This window comes from Odocoileus virginianus, chromosome 4 (genome assembly GCF_023699985.2).
Source record: "Odocoileus virginianus isolate 20LAN1187 ecotype Illinois chromosome 4, Ovbor_1.2, whole genome shotgun sequence".
NCBI classification, from domain to species: Eukaryota; Metazoa; Chordata; class Mammalia; order Artiodactyla; family Cervidae; genus Odocoileus; species Odocoileus virginianus.
In genome coordinates this window covers 12,291,307-12,317,854 of record NC_069677.1, presented here as the reverse complement: position 1 = coordinate 12,317,854, position 26,548 = coordinate 12,291,307, and the positions used below count along the sequence as shown (strand labels likewise).

General features: G+C 34.7%; 1 protein-coding gene across 8 annotated transcripts in view; it reads left to right on the top strand.

Moving 5' to 3' along the window:
- The window catches only part of ZNF148 (zinc finger protein 148), a 137,491-nt gene that overhangs the window by 37,608 nt on the left and 73,335 nt on the right, over positions 1 to 26,548 (top strand). For 5 of the 8 annotated variants that reach the window (XM_020892555.2, XM_070466126.1, XM_020892557.2 and 2 more), the window contains 2 exons: positions 6,264 to 6,399; positions 15,957 to 16,305. In XM_020892555.2, the coding sequence (XP_020748214.1) occupies positions 15,973 to 16,305 (333 nt within the window). In that variant the 5' untranslated portion in view covers positions 6,264 to 6,399; positions 15,957 to 15,972. Of the gene's footprint in view, positions 1 to 6,263; positions 6,400 to 13,778; positions 13,829 to 15,956; positions 16,306 to 26,548 lie in introns of all 8 variants that reach the window. The other 3 variants (XM_070466127.1, XM_070466130.1, XM_070466128.1) reach the window with 3 other exon arrangements.

The window sequence follows — 26,548 nt, the reverse complement described above, 5'->3', positions numbered from 1 at the left end:
GAAAATGGAGAGATCAGCTTTACTGTTTTCCAGATGGCTAACCATTTGTACTCATTCCAGTTATTGAATGATGCGTTTCTTTTCTACATATTTGAAATGCCACATTTATCATATACTGAATTTCCATGTTTTTTGGAAAGGCAGAGTCTGTTTCTGAAATCATTTCTGTTCAGTTCATCTGCCTGCCTGTTTTTTGTGCTGATAGTTCTGAGAATTCTGTAAAGGAACTGCTTATAAACTCAATTTTACATAAATGATTTTTTATTAGAAATAATAGGATTAGGACTATTGAAGAGGTATATGTTCACAATAACAACTAATAAGATAAAATGCCTGGGATAAATCTAACTTGAAAAAAAAAGTTTAAACTACTGAGGGATAGGAAAGAAAATATGATTAATTCAAATTTTTGATAGATATGATAGAAAGTTGTCATTTCACTATAGAAATAGAATTGATTTTTCTTTATTGATCTAATCTCTTGTGGCCTTGCTGAACTGCTTATTATTATTAGTCCTTGTAACTTTTTTGTGGATTTATTAGGAAATTTCTACATATGAAATCACATCACTAGAGGTTTATTTCTTGTTTTCTAATCTGGATGCCTTTGCTTAATTGGTTGTTGATTTTGCCTTCTTTGTTTTACTAGTTAGAACCTTTAGTACAGTGTTGAATAGAAGTGGTGAAAATGTACATTCTTGTTTTTAGGAGGATAGCATTCAGTGTTTAACCATTAAACATGATGTTAGGTTTTTTGTAGATACCTTTTATCAGTTTGAGGAAGTTTTCTTCTAGTCTTTGTTTAGATTTTTTTGGTCATGAGTAAATGTTGAATTTTGTCAAATGCTTTCTTTTATGTTTATTGAGATAGCCATGTAGCTTTTGTCCTTTGTCCTTTTAATATGGTGTATTATATTAATTGATTTTCAGGTGTTGAACTAGCTTTGCTTTCATGGGATAAATATTACTTGGTCTTGGTGTATAGGCCTTTTTTTTTAATCTGTTGCTAGATTCAGTCTGCTAATACCTTGTAAGCATGTTGTATCTGTTGATGAGAGACATTGGAGTATAGTTTTCATCTGATATCTTTATATCAAAGAAACTCTAGCCTTAGAGATTGAGTTGGAAGATGTACCCTCTTCCTTTGTTTCATGAAGGAGTTTATGAAGGATTGGTATTTCCTCCTTAAATATTTGATGGAATTCATCAGCGAAGCCATTTCTTTTTGGGAGGATTTTTAAATACTAAGTCTGTTTGTTCAGGTTTTTCTGTTTCCTCTTTAGTTAATGTGTCAGTAATATGTGTCTTTTAAGAAGTTTTATAAAAGTTGTTTAATTTCTTGGCATTTATTTGTTTATAGTATTCCTTCCCTTATAATTCTTTAAATTTTTGCGAGGTCAATGTTAATATCCCTTCTTTCATTTCTAATTTTGGTAGCTTGTATTTTTTCTTTGTTTTTAAAATTTGTTTTTAATTGAAGGATAATTGCTTTACAGTGTTGTGTTGGTTTCTTCCACATGACAGCATGAATCAGCCATGTGTGTGTGTGTGTGTGTGTGTGTCCCGTTATTTTTTTTTCTCTTTGCTGTTGGTCAGTTTTCATAAAAGTTTGTAAATTTTTTGAGTCTTTTTAAAAGAACCAAGTTTTTCTCTATTTTTCTGTTGTGTGTTTCTGCTCTAAATTTTGAATTTTTTTTTTTTTAATTTTGAATATTTTTTTCAGCTTGCTTTAGGGTTTAGTTTGCTCTTTTTCTGGTTTATTGAAATGGAGGCTCATGTTACTGATTTGAGATTCCACTTTTTCAAATATATTAAAGTATATTATTCCTTCTCAGTGCTGCTTTAGCTGCATCCCATTAATTTTGTTATGTTTGTTTTATTCATTCAGTTGAAAATATTCTCTAACATCTCTTTTCGTTTCTTATTTGAGGTATGTACTATTCAGAATTGTGAAGTTTAATTTTCAAACACTTGAAAATTTTCCAGTTGATAGCTACCTAATTCTAATTTAGTTGATATCTACTTAAATTTTGTTATGGTTGGAGAACATACTTGGTATGATTTCAGTCCTTTTACATTTTTAAGGCTTGTTTAATGGTCTAGCATTTGATGTGTCCTGGAGAGTGTGTGCTTGGAAACAATCTGTTTTATGTTGTTTGTTGGAGTTTTGTATACATGGCAGCTAGGTCCAGTTGATTGAGAGTGTTTTTCTGTTTTCATGCCAGGTAGGTCTAGTTGATTGAGAGTGTTTTTCTGTTTTCAGGTTTTCTGTATCTTTGTTAATTTGCTGTTTATTTAGTCTATCAATTATTTAGAGTGCAGTATTGAAATCTCCAGTGATAATTTGTTGAATTTTCTGTTTTCTTTTTAATAGTGTTATTGTTTCATTATTTTAGGGTTTATAATTGTTATACTTTCCTGATTTATTGACTATCATTAGAAAGAGATATCTTTCTTCATCTTTAGTATTTGTCTTAAAGTCCCTTTTGTCTAATTCTAATGTAACCACTCCACCTGTCTTATAGTTACTCTTTCCATGGAGGTGGAAGTGGGGTGTGTGTGTGTGGGGGGGTATGTGTGTGGGTGGGTGTATGTGGGGGGTGTGTGTATATGTGGGGGTGTGTGTGTGGGGGAGTGTGTGTGTGGGTGGGTGTATGTGGTGTGTGTGTGTTGGGGGGGTGTATGTGGGGTATATGGGGGGTATGTGTGTGGAGGGGTATGTGTATGGGTGTGTGTGTGTGGGGTGTGTGTATGGGTGGGTATGTGTGTGTCTGGGGGTTGTGTGTGGGTGGGTGGGTGTATGTGGGGTGTGTGTGGGGGGTGGGTGTGTGTAGGGGTGTGTGTGTGGGTGTGTGTGGGGGGTGTGTGTCTGTCCTTGTTCCCCATCTTTTTACTTTCAGTCTTGAATTTAAAGTATGTCTCTTGCTGGCAGCACATGGTTGAATCTTGTGTTTTTTTGTCCAGTCTGACAGTCTCTGCCTTTCCATTGGGCTGTTCAGACATTCGTATTTAATGATGGACTTGATTGGATTTACATTTGCCATTTGCTCTATGTATATCTCATGGGTTTTGTTTCTCAGTGTTTCCTTACTGCCTTTTGTGTTAAATGTTTTTTAGTATGCCATATTAGTTATTGTGTTGGTGTTTTTTCTAAATACAATTTAAGATATTTTCTTTGTGGTTGCTATGATGTTTACATTATACACTTTAACATTAATAGACTTATTTAATGTTAATGTTAACATTAAATAGACTTATTTAACAGTGACACTAAGTCAGTATCAGTTAAATATAGAAACTTTGCTCAGTATAGCTCCATTTTCTCCTTCCTCTATTGTGCCACTATTGCAATATATATAGCATCCATATATGCTATAAACCTGGCAATATTGTGTTAAAAGTATTGCTTTATATATACTCATGTCTTTTAAAGATGTTAAGAGAAGAAATGAGAAGAACGTATTTTTAGTCTTTTAGTTTAACCCACATATTTACCATTTCTGGTGTTCTTTTCTTCCTGTGTATTTTAAGTGTGGTGTCATTTCCTTTCAACCCAATGGACTTCTTTTAGTATTTCTTGTATGGCAGGTCTGCAAAAAATTCTCTCAGCCTTTGTTCATCCGAGACAGTGTTTATTATGCCTTTATCTTGAAGGGTAGTTTTGTTGTCGCCTTGGTTGACAGGTTTGTTTCTTTTAGCACTTTCAGAATGTGATTCCTCTGTCTTCTGGCCTCTGTTGTTGCTGATTGAAAGTCAGCTGTTAGTAAATTTCTGAGTTATAGCTCAGGAAAAGCCTGCTGAATTTATGTTGTAAGCATTACTTAACACAGTATAAGGATGAAAAGACAGCAAAAATATCTTCATACTTCCTCATCCCCTCATTGCAATAAAGCCCTTAACCTTACTATCACCTTATAGTATTCAGAGAGCACTTAGATTATGGGTCTGAACTAAAGAAATGCTTTCAGATAATCATTAGCCCACATCTCTAGTAACTTGTAGTCAAAGATGGGATGGAGTTGTAAAGTGTTTTTATAATACAATATTATTGTTAAAGGCAAAAAAAAAAAAAGGAAAGCTGTTAATTGTGTTGATGATTCTCTGCTATGCTGAGTAATTTTTCTCTTTATGCTTGCATGATTTTTCTCCTTGTGTTCTTAACAATTTTGACTATGATGTGTCTAGGTGTGTGTCTTTGTAATTATTCTCCATGAGATTCATTGAACTTCCAAGACCTATAGATGTGATTTCTACTGAAAAATCTAATTTGGGAAGTTTTTGGTTGATGTTTTATTTAAAAAAACCTTATTTCCTGCCCTTACTCTCCTCTCCTTTGGAACTCCAGAAATGTTGGTAAGTTGGTTGCTGAGGCTCTGTTCAGTTTTAGTCAACCTTTTTTTCTTCACTGTCCTTCAGATTAGATATTTTCTACTGATGTATTTTTAAGGTTATAGATTTTCTTCTGCCGTCTTGAATCATGTAGTGAAGTTTTTGTTTTAGTTATTGTACTTTTCGGCTTCAGACTTTCCATGTGGTTCTTTTACATAAATGCTGTACCCTCACAAATTTTTTTATTTGTTGGTTGTTTTCATAATTAAACACTACAGATAGGGTCTGTTAGTTTTTAACACGTTTATAATGGATATTTTCAAATCTTTGCTTAAACCAACATCTGGGGATACTCAGAAACCGTTTGTAGCAGTTGCTATTTTTTATTAATGTAGGTCGCATTTTTCTTCCCTCCTTTCCTTCCTTCCTTTCTCTCTCCCTCCTCTCCTTTCCTTTCTCCCTCTCTCCTCTCCTCTCCTTTCCTGTCTTCCTTCCTCATCTTATAATCTGTTGTTGAAAACTGGAGATTTTAGATAACTAACATATTGGAGTAATTTCAGATTGTGACTCCCCCATCCCTCCCTGCCCAGGTTATTGTTACTGTTGTCATTTTGGTATTATTAATATCTAATATAATCCTACTGAAATTTTTTTATTTTGAATAAAAGTTTATCTGCTAAAATAGACATGCATGAGTGAATATCCAGGAAAATTCTGAAATGAAAGGGTACTGAGAGGTAAATAGCTCCATCAGAATTTAAACTTTAAAAAAAAATATGGATACAGTGTTGAAATGTTTTAAAAAGTGAATTAATGTTATACTTTCTTAAGTATGCTTCCCTGATAGCTCAGATGGTAAAGAATCTGCCTATAGTTCAGGAAACCTGGGTTTGGTCCCTGGGTTGAGAAGATCCCTGGAGGAGGAAATGGCAACCCACTCCAGTATTCTTGCCTGGAGAATTCCATGGATAAAGGAGCCTAGCAGGCTAGAGTCCATGAGATCGCAGAGTCAGACATGACCAAGCGGCTAACACTTTCCCTTTTTCTGAAGTACAAAGATGGATTTATTATTGGTATGTTTTAGGTGAGAAAGACTCTTCTTCTTGCCTTTGCACCACTATAGAAACTGATCTAAAATTATAGGATGTATCATATACTATCTGGTCTCAGAGCTTCCTGTGGAGGAGTAAATACAAACTATTCTTTATCACATAGGATGTAATGTTTTTAAAGACCTCTATGGTAGGAAACTCCATAAACTCTTTAGTGTATTTAGTCTATGCTGAGAAATATTCACTGATAGGAAGTTTTCTTCTTGTGTATAGCTTATGATCTTCATTTTTATTTTTGAGGGGTATGGTATGCAATCTTCCTATAATTATTCTCATCTTCTGTCAGCTTTTCTTCTCAGATGACCTTGCTGATTGTATTTCTGTAGGTTATTTCATGATTTTACAACTCTTAATTGTTTTCTATTGTAAATACATATGCACTCTGTGTAGGACTAGTTCTATTTGTTTTTTGTAAGGCCTAAGATTTTATTTGCTTCTCTTTTTACTTCGTAGCCTTTACAAAGCAGATATAGTGTTATGAAGTGATTTTTTTAATCGTTTATTTTCTCTTTTGTAAATGTTTAGGTATGTAACTTTCTGAATTTTCTTCAATACCCCATGTCTCTGAAGTTGTTCATCCCAGATCTATGCAAATTATTCTTTACAAGGCCAGGATTATTTCACAGTTAGTCCTCATCACTGTTACATTTTCCCAGTTTCAGATTTAAAAACAAGTCATTGCACTGTTTATTCAGACATAGTTTACTATTTACAAAGAGTGATCACTTCATTATGCATGTGAGTTTGTCCATGTTGTATTTGTACAGTATTTTTTCTCTCCGTAAGTAATGTTTTTGTTTGTTGTTTGTTTTTTTTTTGTAGGAGTTGGATGGCATAAGCAATTGAGGTGGTACTGAGGGTTTCTCAAGTCTATGAAAGGTAGAAACTCAACCATGATTTCTTTTTCAACTCTACAGCATTTGCTTCCTTGAAGTCTTCATTTTTACATTAGTCTCAGGTAACTTCAGTACTTTACTTTTCATAATCATGAATAAGTAAAATTTTCTAATATAAAACTTTTTTTTTTTGACTGCTGGATTTTCATGTTGAGTTTGTGTAATAGTTTCTTTATGTTGTGTTTATATCTGGAAGAAACTTGGGATTTAATTTTTTTTTTGAGAAAGTAGTACTAAGAGAAAATTGATGAATAAAGATATAGTTTTTGGTTTTAAGTTTAACACAGGAAGATACGTGTAGCTTATTATGTAATCTTAGATGAAATTTAAGTGGGAAGGTGTTTCCTTCTTTAACCCTTTTTCTCAGCAGGCTATTTTGCATTTTTCACCCACCTGTCATCAACACATACACACCCACATTAAGTTTTCCAGAATTTCCAGGAAAACTATTTTCATATGTTGGAAAATTAGACCTGTTAATCAAATTTAATGGTGTTTGGCATACAATTTTTTAGATGTGAAAAAACGTACCAGTTACTGTACATTCTTTCATATTGTATGTTTGTTTATGCCAATATAAGGAAGCAATCATGTAGATAATTTAATAATCATTTGTATTAAGTATATTGGTTAAAATTTAGACTTGTCAACTCTAACAGGTGCTTAAAATGGTAGAAATATATTTATATTTATTTGAAAAGTCCATATAAACAAATTCAGTATTGTGTGGAAGCTCCAGAATCATTATGTCTTTGTCTTGCTTTGGTGTCCTTAATGTGTGCCTTCTATCTTGTGGTCCAAGAGGGTACCATCATGCCTGCCAATAGAAAGAAGGAAAAGGGAAGAACATTCCTTTTCCCTTTAAGAGAGTTATGTTTATCATTACTAATCATATCCCATTGGCTGTAACTGTCACATGACCACAGCCAGCTGCAAGGAAGGCTGGAAAACGAGTCTTACCTAGGTCATATGTGTCTCACTTAATGTTTTATTTTTGGGCTAGAAGGAGAAAACAGCATCTAGGGGTCAACTAGTTTTCTCTTATGTTAAGATTTGTCAGATTTACTTTCTATTTATCTAGTTGCTCTAAAATTAAAATATAATTTTTATTATCTAAGACGTATTAACTCTTGGCCAGTGATACTGTGGAAGTTGTTCTTGAGTTTTGAGGCAGTTTTAGTTTTGTGAATAGTCCTCATAGTTCTTTGATTAAATACTGCTAATTTTGATATCATAAGATGGAATAAGGTCTTGAAAGTTAAAATTGACTTGAAATAATTCCTCATTTTGTTTCACTGCCATTAGATTGATGTGATCTATTTAATGTTTTTAGACTCTTAAGGCAAGGATGAGAGCCTCGGGTGAGGTGATCTTTTAGCTACACATAAAGCTAAATGATGTGTAACTGGTTCCTTCTAACTGTAAAAAATTTGTTATTTTAAATGTTCAGATCTCATTAGAACAACTTATTGCCAGAGACATTATATACTTGTTTTTTTAGATGAAAAGTTATTACATTGATTACATTTTGTGATTCTTATCCTGTTTAAATATTTTATTTTGAAACAAGTATCAAATATTGTATGCTTCTGTAAGAGAATTTATTAAAGGCTTGGAAATTAGTTGTCAGTTTTCCATCCTATTTTATGTCAGCATCAACATGTATTAACCGTGTTACCTTTTTTTGAGACTTAAGATAACAGTTTTGATAAATTAGTATACTTGTATTTATATCAGGCCTATTGATCTAGCTTTTAGTAAATGGTTGTAAGACATTGTAGGTGTTTTTGGCATTGAAGGTGATGAATACATTTTTAGTTTTATTGTACTTCACAAATAGGGTTTGTACTGATAAGTGGTAACATTTGTCCAGTGTTTAAAAAAATGTTGATTTGAATAATTAACACTTCTCTGCTCTGGAATGAGTCTTTGTTATTATGTAGTACATGTTAAAAATCACTTAGATGTTCAGTGTTTGGACTAGGTAAACGTGTACAGGGAAGTTGAGGAAGTATTTTTTATATTCCTTTTAATGTACAAGGCTCAAAATTTTACAGTTTCTTCAAGATTAATTTTTTTTAATATTAATGTTTGAATTTTTGGTATTGGCATAAAGTGAGATGAATGAAACAGCTAGATTTAGCAGAGTGTAGGGTTCTGTTTTGTTGGGTTTGTTTTTACCCTTTCCCTCTCCCTTTTAAAGGTCGCTGTTTCTCAACCCACAGTTGACCTAAGTTTGATGTTTGGTATTTGCAAATAGCACTAATTTCTTATTGTTATGTTGTATTAGAAGACTGGTGACAAGTATTTGGAATGGAGAATATGCTTAGATTTTGCTTTATTTGAGCAGGGCATCAGATACATGGAGATGCCTGTTAATTTTGGCTTAAATATTTATAAATTTTCTGTGGTTGGGAAATGATCACAGGTTTTTATTTAGTTGTCATGTTGTGTAAGGTGATTTATCTTACTCTGTAAATTCTTTTAGTAAACATCTTTTATTGTCACTGGCACTAATAAGAAAGGCCATTTTGTTTAGTTGTGATTATTATAAATGATCCTCCTATTAGGATGTTTTAAATAGTATCAATGTAAAAATCAGGGCATAGTTTACAAGATAAACTTTGTAGATACAAGATGGTAGTTATACAAAGGTATATCTGAAGGGGTTTCTGGAGGTAAAATATCCCTAGATAAGAGGTAGATCTTGTTTTTAAATTAGAGATGAAGCAGTTTTTGCTTAGATCAACATTTTGAAGGATGAGAAAGAATAGAAAACTTAGGAGTGACAAATGGCAGATTGTTAAATCCGTTTTTATCAAGGGTTTCTTTGTTGCTTTGTAGTACCAATTTGATCTTAAGGTTGATTGATATTTGTAATGCTGATGTTTATAAGGCATAATTTCTTACTGAATCCTAATAGGGTAGAAATATTACTATCCAAATTAATGTCACTGGCATCCTTCAGATGAGTTTGTTGAATAATTCTTTGAATCAGAAGTAATTTGTGAAATCTAGCTTTGTTTTAAAAATCTGTTTCAGATTCCTTTAAGTATTTCTGTTTTGCCTATGAGTGATTGGGTTCTGGTACAAAGCAGGGTATTTTTAATATGGGAGAATATTTTGAGTTGGAAATTACTCTTTTTTTTTTTTTTAGAGAAAAGAAAGATGTTTAGGTTTGCCCACTATAATCTGTTTTGACTCATTTAATGTTTTATATTATTCAGTAAATGTTGTTAGAAAATAATATTATAGCCAAAAAGAAACAGAAAAGCAATATCTTAAGTGAGAAATATTTCTTTCATGGTTGAGTACAGATTTAATTAAAGGTGATAAAATGGCAGATGAATATTCACCTGTATTCTGAAGGAGAAATTAGATGCTTTCAAGAATTTGAGAAGATTATTGTACAAGTCTTCAAATCTGTTTTGAGTTTAAAACTTATAGCCCTTTTTTCCTTGATATAGGTGTATCTTTGGCATAGCGTCTGCATTTATCAGCCATATTTAGGATTATTTTTAAAATTTCTGAGTGAAAATGGGAAAGTAAAGGAAAGAGAGAAGGAGAGATTTTCCTAAAATAACTTGGTAAAGGTTTGAAGAAAGAGTGGAAGGATTAAGAGGGTGTATAGATCCATGAAAAAGGAATGAAGGAGAAACGCACTGAGGCAGAAGTGGAAAATGGGAATTGTGGAAAGTGTCCATCCCTGGTCAAGGAGAAAAGGGATTCTGTGTCACACAGAATTCTCCCATGGCAGCCAGGAGATGGGAGTAGCCAACTATGGGGAGTTGGATTGCTTTATCAAGCCAAGCAGTGGTGACAGGGTGGCCTCAGTGGGTCAGTGAGAAGAGAATGAGTTCAGCGAGCTCTTAGTGTCCAGGATCTTTTCAAGACAGGAGGTATTATGGTATGGTAAAGTGTGCATTAAACCAAGTAAGTTTGTCTTCAGATCCCAGTTTACCTCCTAGCTGTGCAACTTTGGGTGAACTCCAGTTTCTGCATCTGTTAAATGGGCATATACTGTTACTGTCTTGAGTGTTACTGTAAACATCAAGTGAAGTAACACACTGGTGTGCCTAGCATACTGTCTTACTTACAGTAGATCCTCAGCACATGTTAGTTTTTTTTCTTCTCCAGGTTATGCTAATCTTTGAATTTTGTAATATAGCCTCAAACCTATTAATAAATTTGGAGAGACATTTTCTTCATTCATTGCATAGAATTCCCATAAAAAGCTGAGTAAGCATTTTAAGTGCCTTGTATAGTTGATTAAAAATGAGTAATAAGGCCCAACTTGTTCATATACTATGCTTCTGTTAACTTTGTCCTCTGAAAACAAGCCCAGACTGAGAAAATACTTGTCTCAAATGCTTATATTAAAGCCCATGTGTTTGACTCCTTATTAAAAGCCCTAACTCAAAGCTTATTTACTCTATTTCAACTTATACAAATCTATTAATATAAAGCTTAGTTTCTAATTGCTTGCACACAGTTGATTAGAAAGAAGCATTAAATTAGAAGGTGACAAGAAGGGTCAACTGTCTCTTCTGGAAGACTGGAGAAAGTGATGGCTTATAATTTATATTCTCTTTTTAAGTACTGCACTGCTGTTAGGCTTACATGACTAGGATTACTTCATTGACTGCAATTTGGGTTAATTTTATACAACTGAACCAAACATTTTTCAATACTGAAGGATAGTGAGGGTGTGTGTGGGAGAGAGGGTATTGAATGGAACAGAAAGCTGAATTGTGATCCTCTCAATATCCCTGATATTCTGTATACCTTCTAACTTCTCTGGCAGAGGGATAGAGACGGAAGAATTAAATTTGGAAGGAGGAAAAGAATGCAGAGTTTGAAGTAATCTGTTGGAGGGAGAAATTGCCCGAGGTGGGCCCCTTCCTTCCTTCTGTCTTCCTAAGTTCTGATTTTTAGTGTTCTGGGTAACTCTAGAAGGAGTGCCATTTCACCTTTAGCTGAGTTATTTCTAGAACATCATTGTCCATCCTCTCTCGGATCTTAATAGCTCTGCGATTTTATATTCTTTGTCAGCTACCCAAACTTCCTTCACATACAAAATAATGGATCATTATAAGGAGCTCAGGGTGGCTTAGAGCTTATTACTCCATCTAGTCGTTCTTTCCCCCTGTTTGACAGAGGCTCCTGGGAATGTAGATTAGTTATTTCTTTTTTTCTTCCAGAGCAGCCTTTCATGTAAGAGACGTGACTTAAGCATTCTTTCTTTCTCTCTGCTGTGTAATATTCCATTAATTATATTGACATGTGGGTCAAAAAACAGTTGGCTTTTTGAAGATTTAGCAGAGACACTTAAATACTCACATCTTAGTGTGGATTGATAACATCAGTTTCATTTCTTTATATTTGACTGAATCTTCCTGAAAATACTGAAATTAGAGCCTGTGTTAACTTTTAAGCATGCATAGAGTCTTTTGCAAGGTTTGGGTTTTTGAATGTGCAGTGAAGTGAAGCACATGGGAGCTTTGACTGAGGTCATATAGGAGGTGTAAGGGAGAAATTTAAGATTGGTGAGAGCTTCAAGGACAGTAAAAAACATACTTTTCCTGATCATTTTTCTTAGGGTAACTTTGTCCTTTTCCCTTTTACCATAGGCTTAGTGAAATTAACTTTGTTTGAGAGCCTTGTTTATTTCCTGTCCAGGTTTCTCTGCCCCATATCTCTGGTTGAGATATGTGATACAAGTATGGCTCACTTATTTGTCTGTATATCTTCTTGATTTTTTCCCCCCATGTATCTTGGAGAACTTTTTACCCAGCACACATGGCTGCCACATTCATTTTACTGGCTAATGTGTATTCCACTGTGCGGCTGAATCATAGTTAAACAAGTTTTCTGTTAGAGGATGCTTAGGCCGTTTCCAATCTTTTTCCATTAAAAGGTCACATCCTGTACATAAATCTTTGGTTAATTTTTATGACTAAGCACATATATAGGATTATATATACTCCTAGCAGAGTGCTGTGTCACAGTGGTCAACAGTTTTCATTTTGGTAGATATTTTCAAAGCTAACTTTAAAACTGTGAGAGCAGTGTTCCTTGATATTGAAGTCTGTGTTGATATCTTAATATTTTCTGGTATTTCAGGGAAATTGTCTCAGAAACAGTTTCTAGGCTAGCCAGTAACTTGAAATATTATAGGTTAATTTGGGGTTAGAGGAATAAGAAACCAAATGTGAAAAAGGAAGATCGATTCCTTTTTCTGTCTATATGGACTGTTTTCAAGAAAATTTTCATAGAAGTCAAGTTTGCCCTTTATTTACAGTGTTTCTACTTCCCACTCCATTTACTACTTTCTTATTGAGTTGTGGTATCTTCCTGTTTCAGATGCCTCATTCTGGCACTTTCTTTTTTTGCATACTTACCTTTCTTCCCCCAAATATTCTCTACCTCCAAAGTATTTTGACTTCCTCAATACTTACTGTTCCAACCTGATGTTAGGGATAAGATTAGTTTTTTAAAAATTAAATTATAAAAATTAGAAAACATATTAAAAAATTATAAAAACATAAAGTTTGTTTTACTAAGTTTATTAAATGTTAACACACTGTTATAGGAGTGTAATTATAAGCATTATGCATTTATTAGGATAGGGCTTCCCTCATAGCTCAGTTGGTAAAGGATCTGCCTGCAATGCGGGAGACCTGGGTTTGATTCCTGGGTTGGGAACATCCCTTGGAAATGGGATGGAAATTGAAGGAAATGGCAAGCCACTCCAGTATTCTTGCCTGGAGAATTCCATGGACAGAGGAACCTGGTGGGCTAGTCCATGGGGTTGCAAGAGTCAGACACGATTTAGCAATTAAACCACCACCACCGGATATTAGGATATGCTAAATTTTAAAAAATTGATGAAGTACATTATAAAAAACATTGGAGATGAGGACCACTGCCTTAGGGAAATGTAGACCTTGCAGTGGGTTAGTAAGTCGGCTTTAACTTTTGGTAATCTTTAAGAAAAAAAAAAGTCTGTCCTAGGTTAGTTTGTTTAATATCTTTTATTAATGTCTGCTTTTAATAATTACTTCTTTTTACTTCTCCCATATTCTTTAAAAGCTCCCAAGGGTGTTTTTTTTTCTTTTTAATAATGATGTATGTGGCAATAGCAGATGTCACAGCAGTAAAGGGTGGCTTTGTGCATATATTGGTCCCTTTTGAGTCCTTTAGGAAAACAGTAAATAGATTAGAAGTATATAATTGATTTGGTAAGGATTTCCAAAGAAATAAGCAAATTTTAACCCTAGGAGACTTAAGTTTGTTAGTTGTAGGATAGTTTATTCTCTAAGAATATGAAAAATATAGTATTTGAAGAGGATAGTTATTTGGTGATGTATTTTAAATATTTGTCATTTAGACTACTAAAATACTTCAAAGAGGGAAATTAAATTCTTTTTCCTTTGTCCAGTATGTCTTCTGGATTTTTTATACTACCTGGTACCAGGGAAGACACAGCAAGTATGAATTACATTTTTCTTTTGTTTACGTTACTGTTTATGTTTACTGTTTTTAAGCTGTTGTGTTTTTGTTGAGTTGCTAAGTCGTGTCTGACTCTTTTGCGACCCCATGGACTGTAGCCCACCTGGCTCCTCTGTTCATAGGATTTCCCAGGCAAGAATTTTGGAGTGGGCTGCTGTTTCCTTCTCCAGAGGATCTTCTTGACCCAGGGACTGAATCCGAGTCTCCTGCTTAGCAAACAGATTCTTTACCACTGAGCCACCTGGAAAACCCCATTTTTTGAGCTATACATTTAAATAAAGTTTTCTCCCTAGATGATGTTAGTAAATGAAAGATTATTTTAGATTTCAGTAGTGTATTTAAATTTAACATTTAAAAGCTCTGATTAAAGTAGTAACCACTACTACCTCATTGATTTATACTTAATACATTTACTAATTGTAGTCCTTTCATGGTGGGTGAGTGTGTGTGTTTATTTTATACAACCTGGTAAAAAACAAACCATACCTGTGCCATGACAGTCTGAGGTAAAATTTCTTTGGATTTCAAGATTATTGTTTTGCTAGTTCCTTGAGTAACACAATGGAGTAAGAATTTATTGTAACCAAAGTTAGAAGAGCAAGCTTAATATTGCCTATTTTTCCTATAATAATGGGGAAAAAAGATAATAAAATTATTTAGTAGTGTCTGATTCTTATGACCTCTTAAATTTAATCATGGGCAACTGTTTAAGAATATATTAGTAATGAAAATACTTTTTACATTTTAACAAATTTAAAGCATTTAAAAGAAATAAAATTGCGTTATAGAAAGTTCAAATTAGAAATATAAGTATGAAAATAGTAATTTCACTACTCATTGGTAATCTTAATGTTAGCATTTTCAGTAAAGCTGTGTATTTTCAGACACATAGTTACATACACATTTCCCTTATTATATTGGGCTGTTTCCCAAAATTTTAAAATATTTTCAATATTTTTTGACTGTATTTTTTTAAATTCCAACAGACTTAACTTTTTATTGAAGTATGATAACTGACAGAAATGTGTGCATATCACAGATACACATCTTAAAATTTTACAAAGTGGGCACACCTGTATAGCCAGCATTCAACTCAAGAAAAAATGTTGTCTGCTCCCAGATACCCCACTTTTCCTACCTCCTATCAGCAGTCTCCTCATACAAGGGTAGCCATTTTTCTGATTCTATTTTTAAGAAAAACTTTGAGATATAATTTATATAGAATAAAATTTGCCCATTCTAAGAGTACAATTCAATAATTTTTAGCAAATTGAATGGGGCAACCATTACTTTAGTTTTAAAATGCATGTATGAATATAATTTAACCGTTTCTATTTGTTGAATACTTAGTGTAATTCCAGTTTTTCAGTATTAAAGTACTGCCATAGAGATTTTTCATGCATATCTTTCTATGCTTTCCTGATTTCATCAGGGTGGTTTCCTAAATGTATTATCACCAGTTCAAAGAATATGTGTATTTTTATGGGTTTTGATACAGTGTATCAAATTACCTTTGGAAATAGTTGAACTAAAGTACTCCCACTGTCAGTAGATTTTTTTCCCTGTGAGCTCAACGTTGGATTTATTTTTTAAGAGTTGTTATCAACTTGGTGGATAAAATACGGTTTTAATGTTCATTTCTTTGATACTGTTGTGACTACTATTTTATATATTTAGTGACTGTTTCTGATTTTTCTTTATGATTTACCTGATAGTATTCTCTGTTTATTTCTTAATGTTATTTCTTATTTTAATTTTTAAGATGTTTTAATATATTAAAGGATATGGAGCCATCTGATGTTACAAATACTTTCTCCCAGTTTGCTTTACTTCATGCTCATTTTTCATAATGAAATAGATTAGTGCCTTAATGTCAGAAATAAAAATTTGCGTTTTATTCTACTAGCTTTTGGAAATTTATTGGTAATTTTTAAATTGGAGGCAATATTGAATTAAGTGAATAAAACTTTTATTGAAGTATGGATACCTTTCCATACTGAAGTATGGAAAGCTTTTATTGAAGTATGGATAATTTGAAATTAAAAAAATTCAAGTAGACATATAAAACTAATTTATTATGCTTTGTTGCCAAACTTGGTCTTTCTAGGCAGTTATACTTAAGCATGAACATTGACGACAAACTGGAAGGATTATTTCTTAAATGTGGCGGCATAGACGAAATGCAGTCTTCCAGGGCAATGGTTGTAATGGGTGGAGTGTCTGGCCAGTCTACCGTGTCTGGGGAACTGCAGGAATCGGTGCTTCAAGATCGGAGTATGCCTCACCAGGAGATCCTTGGTGCAGATGAAGTGTTACAAGAAAGTGAAATGAGACAACAGGATATGATACCACATGATGAACTCATGGTTCATGAGGAGACAGTGAAAAATGATGAAGAGCAGATGGAAACACATGAAAGACTTCCTCAAGGACTACAGTATGCACTTAATGTCCCTGTAAGTAATTCCTTTATAAGATATTAAACTTAGTTAGAAACATAATTTTCTGTTAAGTGATACAGTCATTGAAGAAATCTCAAAAAATGTTTAAAATCTGAATATAAATAGTTCAAATGTGTGTTCTAAAATAGATGTACCAAATATTGATAAAAATCATGATTGAAAAGGCGAAATTAGGTTTTTGTATTATATACATTTTAGAAACATATTTTTTTGGATAATGTTTGTCAGGATTACTGTGTATTAAATTTTAAGTGCTTAATTTTAAAAGATAGTTTGTTTTAATTTTCTCCTTAAAGAATAGAATAATTGGAAGAAAAAAAAGTATAAGGATTGAATCTGGAGCATAGCTAGAAAAAGATCATATACTTGAGAATTTTTCCTTCAAATTTTGTAACTGTTGGCAATTCCTGCCTTTTATTTTTTCATTATCTTTAAAAAGTATTTCACCCTTTCAGTCTTTCCTGTTTAACCTCGATGTCACAGGTCATCACCTAAGATACTCTTTTGTAGATAGCCATAAATTTTTTTCAATTCAAATGAGCATTTATTGAGCCCACATTAAGTGGGACATGCTTAAGATATTATGAGATGCCCTTCTTCTGTGTACAGTTTCTGCTTATCCCCAAGTGGATACATGTTATGTCTCACAGTCTTTGTAGTTATTCAGGCTTCTATAATGGAATGGTAGGCTTGTTCAGAGACTTACAATCTTTTTAAAAAGTTGTACTTAGCAGAGTAATGGTCACAGCTGATGGAGAATTGCTACATTTTCTGGAAAAAAAAAAAAAAGAACAACAATAGAAAAACAAACCAAAATAGTGAGCTGGACTTGTTGCTTCCCCTGAAGGTAGGGCTCATTTGGTGCTTCAGTCACAGGCTCTTTGGAACAACCTGCAATGACCTCTTTATAATCTTCACTCTAAAAATTATCTCTGTGAAGTGAATTGTAATCAGCTCTGGCCTCAGTGACTTCTTTCTCAGTACTGAGGGTATTTAATTCCACATCAGTAAGCAATGCAAAAGTCTGTGTGCTCTTTAAGTACAAGTCAGTGATTGTTTCTGTATTTTGGTCACTGATCAAGTCTAGCGGTTCAGTGGCTGGCTGACTGCAGGTCCGTGGTGAGTTCTGGGAGTAGCGTGGGATGAGTCACAGCCAGGCAGACCAGGCAGCGGAGCAGGGCCTTCCTGAGCGTGGTGCTGATGCAGGCAGGGAGTCTGAGAAGCTGGGTGGTTTTTTTTGCCTTCTTGTGTCTTTATTTTTACCTGAAGATCAGCAGAACTACAACTGTCATAAAATCTTCTATTCTTTATGTGATATTAAACCTGGATTCTTTCAGTACTTCTAATACACTGTGCTTTTTCTTTTGCTTTAGGGCCTTCATGTATCCTACTTGTAATATTCCCCTTAATCATAACCCCTCTGTGCTTTTTTAAACTGATTAGTGCTTCATCATCATCAGCCTGCCACTTCTGTCCAGTCTAGGTTTACTCCCTGCAGTAGGGACTTGTTCAGTCTGTCTCTAATAGATAGTAGGCTCTTTGAGAGCATGAATTTTGTCTTATTTTTCATTATGGCCCAGGTGTTAGTACATGATGTGAATGAGTGGATAACTACTTAACGGTTGTGTTCTAATACATGTGCTCACCAACTTTTACCTAGTCCATTGTAGTAGGCTTTTCCTTTTTCCACCTGTTGATGGTGATGAATTACATTAATTAATTTTTTAATGTTGAATCAGCCTTGCATACCTGGAGGAAATCCCACTTTGTTGCGTATAATTATTTATATACATTTTAAAAATTCAATTTACTAGTACCTGTTGAGGATTGTTACATCTATATTCCTGAGATAGATAGGTTTAGTTTTCTTTTCTTACTGTGTCTTTGTTTTGATGTTAGAGTAACCCTGGTTTCATAGAAAGAGTTAGGAATATTCACTCTGCTTTGGTCTTCCGGAAGAGATTGTAGAGAGTTGGTACAGTTTCTTCCTTGAGTGTTTGATGGAATTCACCAGTGAATCTGTAGGGCCTGGTACTTTCCTTTTTGGAAGGTTAGTAATTCAGTTTGTTTAATAGTTATAGATTCAGATTATATGTTTCTTCTTATGTGAGTTTTGACAGATTGTGTCTGCCGAGGAATTCGTTCAATTCATCTAGGTTATCAAATTTGTGGGCATAGAGTTGTTCATAGTATTCTTTTATTATCCTTTTAGTGTCCATGAGGTCTGTAATGATATTCCCACCTTAATTTCTGATATCAGTAATTTATGTCTTCTTTTTGTCTTAGTCTGATAAGAGGCTTGCTGCCTTTTTTTTTTAAGTATGTCACCATTTGCTTATTTATTTACATTTGGTTGCACTGGGCCTTCCTTGCTGTGTGCGGGCTTTCTCTAGTTTCAGTGAGCAGAGGCTGCTCTTTGTCTTAACAATTTTTAAGCATATAGTATTATATCCGGTGTCACTGTACAGTTAATTGTACTCTCGTTGTACAGTAGATCTCTAGAACTGTTTTGTTTTGCAAAGCTGAATTTCTGTACCCACTTAACACCAGTTCTCCTTTTTACCTCCCCCTAGTAAAAGCTTACTAATTTTATAGAGAATTAGCTGTTGATTTTTTTCTGTTGTTTTCCAGTTTTCAATTTCATTGATTTCTCCTCTAATTTTTATGATATCTTTTCTTATATTATTTTGGATTTAACTTGCCACTCAGGTGGCAAGGCTTCTCAGGTGGCACTAGTGGTAGAGGACCCGCCTGCCAATGCAGGCACGAGCTCAGTCCCTGTGTTGGGAAGATTCCCTGGTGGAGGGCATGGCCACCCACTCCAGTATTCTTGTCTGGAGACTACCCCGGACAGAAGAGCCTGGTGGGCTACAATCCATAGGGTTGCAGAGTTGGACATGACTTTGTGACTAAACAACACTCAACACATAGTGTTCAATGATACAAATTTCTCTCTAAGCACTGTGTTCACAGTGTTCCATGAATTTTGACAAGTTGTATTTTTATTTTCATTTGGTTCATTTTGTCTTTTTTTCCCGAGATATGTTCTTTGATTCATGTGTTATTTGGAAGTGTGTTATTTAATCTCCAAGTTTTGGGGATTTTTCAGCTATTTTTTTGTTACTGATCTATAGTTTTAAATGGTCTGAAAGTGTATATTGTATGATTGTTTATTCTTTTACATTTATGAAGTTCTGTGTTTTATGGCCCTAAATGTTGTTTGCCTTGGCAAATGCTCCATGTGAGATTGAAAAGAATAAAGTAGTCTGTTGATGGTAATAGCTTTCTTCTTGGACTGATTGTAACCTGAGCCTTACCTGTCTGTTTTTCAGATGATTTCTGTAATGATCTTTTAAAAATGAGATTTATACTTATCATTTTCCTCCCAGAAGTTTTTCAGAGGTTTCTTTTTCCTAAAAAGCTGAAATGCACTCTTTTGCTTGAGCTCAAAGAGCCTTTGAATCAGGTCTCTTCTTATCTTATCCAGCCCCGGCAAGCCCTACTGCCCACTTCGTAGTTTCAGTACATTGAAATTACATTAGTTGCCCAGGTCCAATATGATTTTTTCTCTTACTTCTGTACATGTTGGATATACCTGTATATTCTTTGTTTGGCAGTCTACTGTTTTTCACTTCTCAAAACTTTACTCTATGTAATTTTTCATTATAATAACTAACTTTTCATTTCTTTGCTTGCAAGACCGTGAAGTCTCTTTTCTGAAACTTGTATTTTAACTTTGTGTTCTCAGTAACTGGGCTGTGGTAGGCAGTCATATATTTTTTTGAGTGAAAGAAGTCTTCTTTAATTGAGAAAAAGTTTGAAGTGGAATGTGGATCCTAAGTAAGAATTCAGAATTTTGACAGCTGCGTAAACTTGTATGTAACCCATAATACATCAGGATATAGAATATTTTCATCATCCTAGAAAGTTTGTCTTCTTCTTGGTCAGTCCACTCCACAATAATTGTTCTGATTCTCCACACACACACACACACACCCACCGCCAATCATAGATTAATGTTGTCCCTTGAGAACTTTGGGCTTCCCTGGTCCCTCAGACGGTAAAGAATCTGCCTGCAGTGTGGGAGACCTGGGTTCAATCCCTGGGTTGAAAAGATCCCCTGGAGAAGGGAATGGATGCCTACTCCAGTATTCTTACCTGGAGAATCCCATGGACAGAGGAGCCTGGTGGGCTAGCTACTGTACATGGGGTCGCAAAGAGTCAGACACAGTTGAGCGACTAATGTGAGAACTCTGTGTGAATGGAACCATATGTAACTCTTTGCTCCAGTTTCTTTTGCTCAGCATAGTGTTTTTGCAGTTTTCCATGTTGGTTTAGTGTTATCAGTAACTAGTTCATTCTTTTCATTACTGATTAACATTCTGTTGTTATATTATCCTAAAATTTTATTTCCCTCTATGGTTATTTATTATCTCTCATTTTCAACCTTTATGAATAAAGTCACTGTGAATGTTGTTAAAAAAAGTCTTTTTAAATTTCTTCTGGGTACATTTTCATAGAAGTTAAGCTGTTTCTCTTCTGTTTTCATTTTGTTTAATCTAGTTTCTGTCTTTGCATCAGTATTACTCTTGATTGGTATATTTTCTATAGAAAATCCTGAGATCAGGTAGTGTAGGTCCTTCAATTTTGTTATTCTTTGGCAGATTACTGTGACTGTTCTAGTTTGTTTGCATTTTCATGTAAAATGCAGAATCAGCCTTTCAGTTTCTATAAAATGAACTATCTGGGTTTTATTTGGGATTGCACTGATTGTATATATTGACTTGATAAAAACCAGCAACTAAAAAGTAGAGGCTTCCACTCCATGAACATGATGTATTGTTATGTTTATTTAGCTTTTCTTTAACATCTCTTGGCATAGTTTTTATCATAGAGTTTCTGGACATATTTATTTGGTTAAGTTGATCCTTAAGTATTCCATGTTTAAGATGTAATTGTGAATGGTGTTTAAAAAAACTTCAATGTCTGATTGTTCGTGGCTAGTATATAGGAATGCAGTTGATTCTTTCTATGTTGACCATGTATCCTGTGATCTTGTTATATGTACCTGTTCTAGTAAGATTCCTTCTGTTTTTTTCAGGGTCCCTATTGTCCATACATTTTAAATCTTCCTTTCCAATTTATATGTTTTTTACTTTTTTCTTCCTTACTGTATTGACTAGGCTTCCAGAACAGTGTTGAATAAAAGTGGTAAGAGTCGATATTTTTGCTTTTTTCCTGATATTTAGGGGACTGTATTCAGTTTTTCACCATTAATAATTGTTTTAGCTATAAATTTTTCATAGGTTATCTTTACTTACAAGGTGGAAGATGTTTTCTTTGTAGTTCGTTGAGATTTCTTTTAAAGTTGTGAATGGATGTATAACTTCATTGATATTTTTTCTGCATCCATTAGATGATCATATGATGTTCCTTCCTCTTCTTAAAGTGAACTTAAAGTGAACATTTGATTGATTTTCAAATGTTAAGCCAATCCTGCATTCCTGGGATAAATTGCACTTGGTAATGATCCATCATCCTTTTTATATGTTCTTGGATTCAGTTTACTGATTTTTTAAAAAGAATGTTTATGTATATGTTTATGAGGCATATTGTTTTCTTGCAATCTTGTTTTAGGTGTATTGGCCTCATAAAAAATAGTTCCTTCTCTATTTTCTGAAAGTTTATAGAAAATTGGTGTTATTTCTATCATAATAATATATATTTAGTGGACTTTATCAATAACTTAATCTAGGGTTGAGTTTCCTTTGTGGGAAAGTTTTTACTTCCAAATTTAACTTTTAAAACATAAAAAACTAATCAGATTTAAATTGTTTTCTTGATTCAGTTTTGACAAATTATATTTTTCAAGGAATTTGCCCATTTCATTAAAAAAATTTTTTTTAATTGAAGGATAATTGCTTTATAGAATTTTGTGGTTTTCTGTTGTACATCAATAAGAATCAGCCATAGGTACACCCATGTACCCTTCCTCCTGGACCTCCTTCCCATCTCCCTCCCCAAGCCACCCTTCAGCCTTTCACAGAGCCCCTGTTTGAGTTCTCTGAGTCATACAACAAATTCCCAGTGGCTGTCTATTTTACGTACATGGCATTGTAAATTTCTGGGTTACTCTCTCCATACAGCTCCCCTTCTCCCTCTTCTCCTCCCACCATGTCCTCAGGTTTGCTCTCTATGTTCATTTCTCCATTGCTGCCCTGAAAATAAATTGATCAGTGTCATCACTTTAGATTCCATATATATGTGTCAGTACATGATATTTATATTTCTCTTTCTGACTTTCTCTCTGTGTAATAGGCTCTAGTTTCAGCCACATCGTTAGAACAGATTCAGATGTGTTCTTTTTCATAGCTGAATAGTATTCCATTGTATGTATGTACCACAGCTTCTTTATCCATTCATCGGTTGATGGACATCTAGGTTGCTTCCACGTTTTAGCTATTGTAAATAGTGCTGCAATGAACATTGGGGTACATGTGTCTTTTTCAGTTTTGATTTCCTCATAGTATATGCCTAGGAGTTCATTTTTTAATTGAACGAAAAATTTCATAGTATTTTCTTAATTCCTTTACTGTCTAAAGGACTTGTAATAATTTCTTTTTTCACCTTGATAGTGCCAGTTGTCTTTTTTTTTTTTTTTACTGCCAGTTGTCTTTTTCTTGATTAATCTGGGTAGAGATTTGTTTGTTTTTCTGGTCTCTTCAAAGGATAAGTTTTGGTTTTAGTGCCTCAGTAGTAAAGGATACACCTACCAGTGCAGGAGATGCAGGAGACATGGGTTCGATCCCTGGGAGGGAAGAACGTCTGGAGGAGGAAATTGCAATCATGGCCAAGAAAATTCCATGGACAGAGGAGCTTGGCAGGCTACAGTTCCTGGGGTTATAAAGAGTCAGACATGACTGAATGCACACACACATTGTTCATTTCAACTTTCATCTTTACTCTCAAGTTATTTCTTTCCTTCTGCTTACTTTATTTTAATTTGTTCTTTTTTTTCTTAGCTTTTTAAAGTAGAAGATTTGGTAGCTGTTTTAGATCTTTCTTTTTGATGCAAGCATTTTAAGCTCTAAACTTCTCAGTTTCTTTTGTGATTTCTTTGTGACCCATGCTTAATTTCTGAATATTTGAAGTTTTCCAGGTATCTTTTTGTCATTGTGGTCAGAGACTATACATGTACAATTTAAGTCCTTTTAAATTTGTTGATTCTTACAAGGTCTACTGTATGGTTACTTGGTGAATGCTCTGTATTCACTTGAGAAGAATGTGGAGTCTGACTATTGTCAGGTGGGTTTTTTGTAAATGTCAATTAGGTCAAGTTGGCTAGTTGTATTCTTATTTTTTTTTAATTTATTTTTATTGGAGTATAGTTGCTTTATAGTGTTGTGTTAGTTTCTATTGTACAGCAAAAATGAATCAGCTATGTGTATACATATATCCCCTCTTTTGGATTTCCTTCCCATTTAGGTTACCATAAAGGATCTAGTAGAGTTCCCTGTGCTATCTGGTAGGTTCTCATTAGTTATCTAATTTATGCACAGAATCAGTAGTGTATATGTGTCAGTACCAGTCTCCCAATTTCTCCCACCCATCCCCTTTCCCTCTTGGTATCCATACATTTGTTCTCTACATAACTCTTTTATATCCTTACTCATCTACTTATTCTCCAGGCATTGAAGTTTGTTTGCAGAAAGATCCAGTTCTGATTATACATTGCATTAATTGTCATGTCTCTTTAGTTTTCTTTAGTCTGGGTTAGTTCCTCTTGTTAAAAATTTTATGATCATCATACATCAAAATTACCATTTATTTTGTAGAATGTCATTCAGTTCAGGTTTATATGATTTTTCTTCTTAGAGAGACTTAAGTTGTTATTTTGGCAGGCGTATTGCAAAAAGTGATGCTGTGTTTGTTCCCCATTGCATTTGAACAGGTGGCACATGATTTTTATTTTCCCCCTTCTGATGATGTTTCACTTTGATCAGTTAATTGAGGTAGGGTCTGCCAGGTTTTGCCAGTGTAAAGCTAATCTTATCCCTCATCATACCTTGAAATTTGTTTATTTATTTATTTGTATAAATATTGATTTTGGAGTTTTATTCACTGGGTAAAATCTACTACTATGATTAATACTTAGTTGAAGATTTGGCCAATCTGAGCCTCTTCAGGTTGGCTTTTGTGTTCTTTTGACCTGTCCCATCAGTCCTTGAGCACTTCCTTCCTTTAAGTCATGAGATGTTCTAGGCTTATATTGTATTTTACCTGCCCCATCCCTGGAATCAGACAATTTTTCTAAGGAGTCCTAGTTCATTTTGGTGGAGAATGGTATTTAGAAGCCAAGATCTGAGTGCTCAATGTGCTGCTCATTGCTGGTGGAGTATAACTGCTCCCAGGACTGTTAGTGTATAAAGCCAGAGAATATATATATATATGTGTGTATGTATGTATTTACATACATTTATATGTATATATGTACATACATTTACATCTGTAATTATCTGTTTATCTATAAGTATTGAAAACCATGAGTTCACACTGATACCTCCAATTATAGTCCATTACCACGGAGTACATTTTAGTTTGCTTCCTCCCATATTTTATGAGTCCTTTCTCAGACTGTGATAAACCTGATTCTGTTATCCTTAATATATTTCTTTACTTACTCAATCAGATCCTCCCCCCAACCCCAGTATATAACTATTTTCCCTTTAGCACTGTTGCCCTTCTCCCCTTCCTATACAGGCAGATGCTCTCTTCACCGAACTCCTATACTCCGTGGCAGTGCAAGCCATGCCTTGTCTCCTGCGTGGATGTCTTCCTCCCCCTGCATGTGCTTTGGCAGTTGCACTGGGCCTCAGTCACCACGTGGATCCCTTCTTGTACACTGTGCTGGTCCATGCACAGTCCTCACACCACTTAGTTCAGGGGCCTTGCTGAAGGCTGCTCTTCCCCCGCAGTACAGACCCTTCTTTATGTTGCTTGGGCTCTGACACCTCATGCTGAACTGCCCTTTTATCTGGAGAACTTTCTCTCTCTGCTTACACTCTGATGTCTTGCTTTGGGCAGCCCTCCCATGCCAGTGCCCTCTTCATTCTGTCTAGGACCTGAAACTGTGTTTTGCTCCAGAGTATGGCCTTAGAGGTGAATGGTTCATGGAGCCTAAGAAGATAGGGAAAGTCAGGAAGGGGAAGGGATAAGATTTATCCTTTTCTTTTCTTTAAAAAAAAAACCTTAATTTTGAAATTATATAGATTCATAGGTAGTTGCAAAAATAATACAGAGAGGTTCCATGTACCCAGTCTGGCAGTTTCTCCCCAGTGATTGCATTTTATATAACTATAGTACAAAATCTCAAAATAAAGAAATTGACATAGCTACAACATGTCCATTTTTTTATGCTTTATCCTACAAGTAGATACAGAACTAATCCTTCATACCCAAAGATCTCCCTGGTGCTACCCCTCTAGTCACACTGCTTCTTGTTGTCCCCACCATTCCTAACCCCTGGCTATCCTACCCTACTCTGTTTTCCATCGCTAAGACTTAATCATTTTGAGAATATTTTATCTTGGATATTGGAATCAATATATTAAGTGCCTTTTTGAGATTGACTTTTTTCACTTAATGTAATGCCCTCGAGAGCCGTGTGAGTTGTTGTATATATAAATGCTTTGTTCTTTTTTTTAATGTATAGTAGTGTTCCGTGGTATAGCTCAGCTGGTTAAGAATCCACTTGGAATACAGGAGACCCCGGTTCGATTTCTGGGTCAGGAAGATCCCTTGGAGAGGGGCTCGGCTACCCACTCCAGTATCCTTGGGCTTCCCTGGTGACTCAGATGGTAAAGAATCCGCCTGCAGTGTGGGAGGCTTGGGTTCGACCCCTGGGTTGAGAGGGCATGGCAACCCACTGTAGTATTCTTGCCTGGAGAATCCCCATAGACAGAGGAGCCTGGAGGGCTGTAGTCCATGGGGTTACAAAGAGTTGGACACGACTGAGCGACTAAGCACACACACAGAATTCCATGGTATGGTTGTTAAGTCAGTCAGTTCAGTCGTTCAGTCATGTCTGATTCTTTGTGACCCCATGGACTGCAGCACGCCAGGCTTCCCTGTCCATCATCAACTCCTGGAGCTTGCTCAAACTCATGTCCATCAAGTTGGTGATGCCATCCAACCTTGTCATCCTCTGTTGTCCCCTTCTCCTCCTGCCTTCAATCTT